This window comes from Aulonocara sp. 'chitande type north' Nkhata Bay, linkage group LG6 (genome assembly GCF_057382095.1).
Source record: "Aulonocara sp. 'chitande type north' Nkhata Bay isolate Kocher_YH1m ecotype deep benthic linkage group LG6, A_spYH_male_GT1.1, whole genome shotgun sequence".
Classification (NCBI taxonomy): domain Eukaryota; kingdom Metazoa; phylum Chordata; class Actinopteri; order Cichliformes; family Cichlidae; genus Aulonocara; species Aulonocara sp. 'chitande type north' Nkhata Bay.
The window spans coordinates 44,274,385-44,277,826 of record NC_141349.1 but is presented as its reverse complement, the minus strand read 5'-3'; the positions used below and the strand labels follow the sequence as shown (position 1 = coordinate 44,277,826).

The 3,442-nt window shown below is 44.9% G+C and overlaps 1 protein-coding gene across 4 annotated transcripts in view; it reads right to left on the bottom strand.

Moving 5' to 3' along the window:
- Positions 1-1,976: 1,976 nt before the first annotated feature.
- esf1 (ESF1 nucleolar pre-rRNA processing protein) overlaps positions 1,977-3,442 on the bottom strand; it is a 22,500-nt gene continuing 21,034 nt past the window's right edge. For all 4 annotated transcript variants that reach the window (XM_086297161.1, XM_086297162.1, XM_086297160.1 and 1 more), the window contains one exon: positions 1,977-2,477. In XM_086297161.1, coding sequence (XP_086153287.1) covers positions 2,151-2,477 — 327 coding nt within the window. In that variant the 3' untranslated portion in view covers positions 1,977-2,150. The remainder of the gene's footprint in view (positions 2,478-3,442) is intronic.

Sequence of the window (3,442 nt, the reverse complement as noted above, 5' to 3'; positions counted from 1 at the left end):
ACAAAACTGTCAAACAGGATCCACACATCCTGCCACAAACACATGCAAGACAACTAAATTGGTCCACAGAATAGATGTAAACTGACTAAACTACGACACAAATCAGACAAAAACAGATGCAACATGATCACAAACAGACACATGTTGATGCAAAATGACTGAAATCACACGTGCAACACTTCCTACATATTTGACAACAGAAGAAAAACACAAACAAAGTTGGCATGTATTTTCATTTAGATTTCTTTTTTTATTTCATGCCGAATTAGATATTTTAAAAATCAAGCGCCAAATCACAAAGTCTCCTCCCTGTTTGTACTGTAAGGTCAAAACCCTGCAGTACTACAGAGAACCCCAACAATCAAATGATTAAGTAAGAATGATTGAATGATTCTGTACACACACAGACACAGGCTGTTTATTCAGTTTAAGAGGAACAAGTACTGATAAAAACATCGATCAGTACTGATCGATGTTTTTATCAGTAGGGGAGACCGGGGATAGTTGTAACACTTCCAGTTTCTCCAATCAGGGCTAAGTTTCAAATGATGTGACTCATCCTGTGCATGCCCAACTCAGTTCTGCTATCACATGTGAAAAATCAGCACATTTTGTCAAACACAGACAATTTAACACAAAAAAAAGTAAGTTTTTCTACTTTATTTAAATTTCTAATAGCATTATCTGCTTTGCAGTTAAACTCATCAAACTTGAATTATGTTATTTGTATGTCTGTGGGGATAAATTCTGTCTTTAGTGCTAATGTTTTAGCCGTTAGCTGTAATGTTAGCGAGTTCATGGCTATAGGAGTCTGGGTCAGTTGTAACAATAATGCAGATGTTACCACACTATTACTTTAACTTATATTAAACAAGTTGGGGCAACGACATCAGCAGAGAGAGGTTCACTGGTCACCTTTGTATATGCGGTTAATGCCATTGGCAACACAATTCCTCCACTGTTTGTGTTCCCACACATACATTATGCAGACCACTGTGTCAGAGATGGACCAGTAGGAAGTACTGGTAGTGGAAATAAATCAGGATGGGTGCAAGAAACAGATTTCCTCATCTTTCTGAAGCACTCTGCAAACCACACCAAGGTAAGCCATGATAAAAAGTAATGGAATTGCGATGCTGGTGAACAACTACATTTTTTCAGCTTCATTGTTATGTTCAAAATTGGTGCAAGAGCTGTAGGTTATAATGCCCACTGAGCCAATGAGGCCAAACTCAAGGAAGACCAACCAAAATTAATGAAATATTCAGTTGCAGAAAATTCCATAATTTGTCTTTTTTGGGGGGTTGGAATATGTTCAAAGCTAGATTTCTGCATTCTGTCACACACACGGCTACATAAATGGATCTCTGCACAACTCCTCCATCTAATGCGCAGCACACAGTGCAGCAGTCGCAGCCTGCAGCACGTCCTCCACAGTGGAAATAACAGTTTCTCTGTAATCATCTGGATGCTTATAATTGATATATTTCTTTGTAAGTTTGTAATAAACTGTATTGTTTTATTAGTTCTGTGTGTTACTGTGTTTATTGGAGTGACTGTGACCACAACACTTCCTCTGGGATGACTAAACATTCTGGTGGGGATAAAGGAAGCGTCGGTGACGTGTCCGTGACACAGCAGCAGCTGTCACCTGTTTTCAGCGTGGGCAGATCTGAACTCTGATCTCGTCTGATGTTTACAGAAAGGCCTGATTCTGTCAGTCGTTTAACATGATGTGACTGTTGCTCATTCTCAGCCAATCATCACCTTTCCCTGGAAACTCGGCTGATGGGTTTTGTACGGATTATTAACCCTCGGCCAGGATGCAAGGCTGCATTAAAGCTTGCTGATTAGAGGCGTGGCCTCTTTGACTGACGGGTGGATGCGACGCTGGCGGCTGCAGCTGCCCGCGGCCTGCCTGAACAGAACGATATTACAGCATTATAGCGAAGGAGCGATCCAGGCGAACGACTCTGTGTTTTTAATCCTTTTAATCTCAGTTCTGTGAAACATCAATAATAAAACTTTTCCACGTTCGTGCTGCTGTCAGGATCCCGCTGCACACAAACATATTAACACAAAACCCGAGGGCAGTCCAGGAAGTAGATCCTGCGTGATCGGCGCCTGATGGACGTGGCTAACGTCTGGAGCTACAGCAGCTTCTGCTTCTTGCGAGCCTGAAACTGCTGCGTTTTGCTTTTGATGGATCTGACGAGCAGCGACAGACTCGGGTCCATCTGCGTCGTTGTCGCCCGAGCGTCAGACTCTGCTTCCCGACTTTTCCTGTCGCTCTCCGCCTGCGTGGGCGTGACCTCCTGAGCGCCCTCCAGGCGCCGCTGCTGCTCCTCCCGCCGGCGCTGCTTCTCGGCTACGATGCTCTGCGTGGCTTTGGTCTTCTTGTAGCTGGGGTGGGAGGGGTCCAGGTTGAAGAGATGGGAGGTGAACATGGCCTGGAAACGAGGGTCTTTAACGTCCACCTGCAGAGAGGGAGAGACGGGACATTTAGCTCCAGGTGTATCGTAAGGTCAGTTTCACGCACACCTGAGCCTGGATTGGCCCAGACGGGTCTGAAGGTCAGCGCCATCGTTTCCCACTGCGGTCACATCATGTGACCTGCTGCCATCAGCCAAACGATGCAGACCAACCAATCCTGCACAAACAGACTGAGGAGCGGCCGTTTGCCCCGAGCGTGACCTCCATCACCCCCACCCACCCAATGCTACATGCAGAATAACTCCATCACTGCACTCAAACTTAATCACTAAGGTTAATCATTTATTTATGATTAACCACGCCCCCTCCCGCCACAACAGTAGGCCAAACGAAGCGCAAGGAGCGTCAGCTACAGTGGGGCAAAAAAGTATTTAGTCAGCCACCGATTGTGCAAGTTCCCCCACCTAAAATGATGACAGAGGTCAGTAATTTGCACCAGAGGTACACTTCAACTGTGAGAGACAGAATGTGAAAAAAAAAATCCATGAATCCACATGGTAGGATTTGTAAAGAATTTATTGGTAAATCAGGGTGGAAAATAAGTATTTGGTCAATAACAAAAATACAACTCAATACTTTGTAACATAACCTTTGTTGGCAATAACAGAGGTCAAACGTTTACTATAGGTCTTTACCAGGTTTGCACACACAGTAGCTGGTATTTTGGCCCATTCCTCCATGCAGATCTTCTCGAGAGCAGTGATGTTTTGGGGCTGTCGCCGAGCAACACGGACTTTCAACTCCCGCCACAGATTTTCTATGGGGTTGAGGTCTGGAGACTGGCTAGGCCACTCCAGGACTTTCAAATGCTTCTTACGGAGCCACTCCTTTGTTGCCCGGGCGGTGTGTTTTGGATCATTGTCATGTTGGAAGACCCAGCCTCGTTTCATCTTCAAAGTTCTCACTGATGGAAGGAGGTTTTGGCTCAAAATCTCACGATACATGGCCC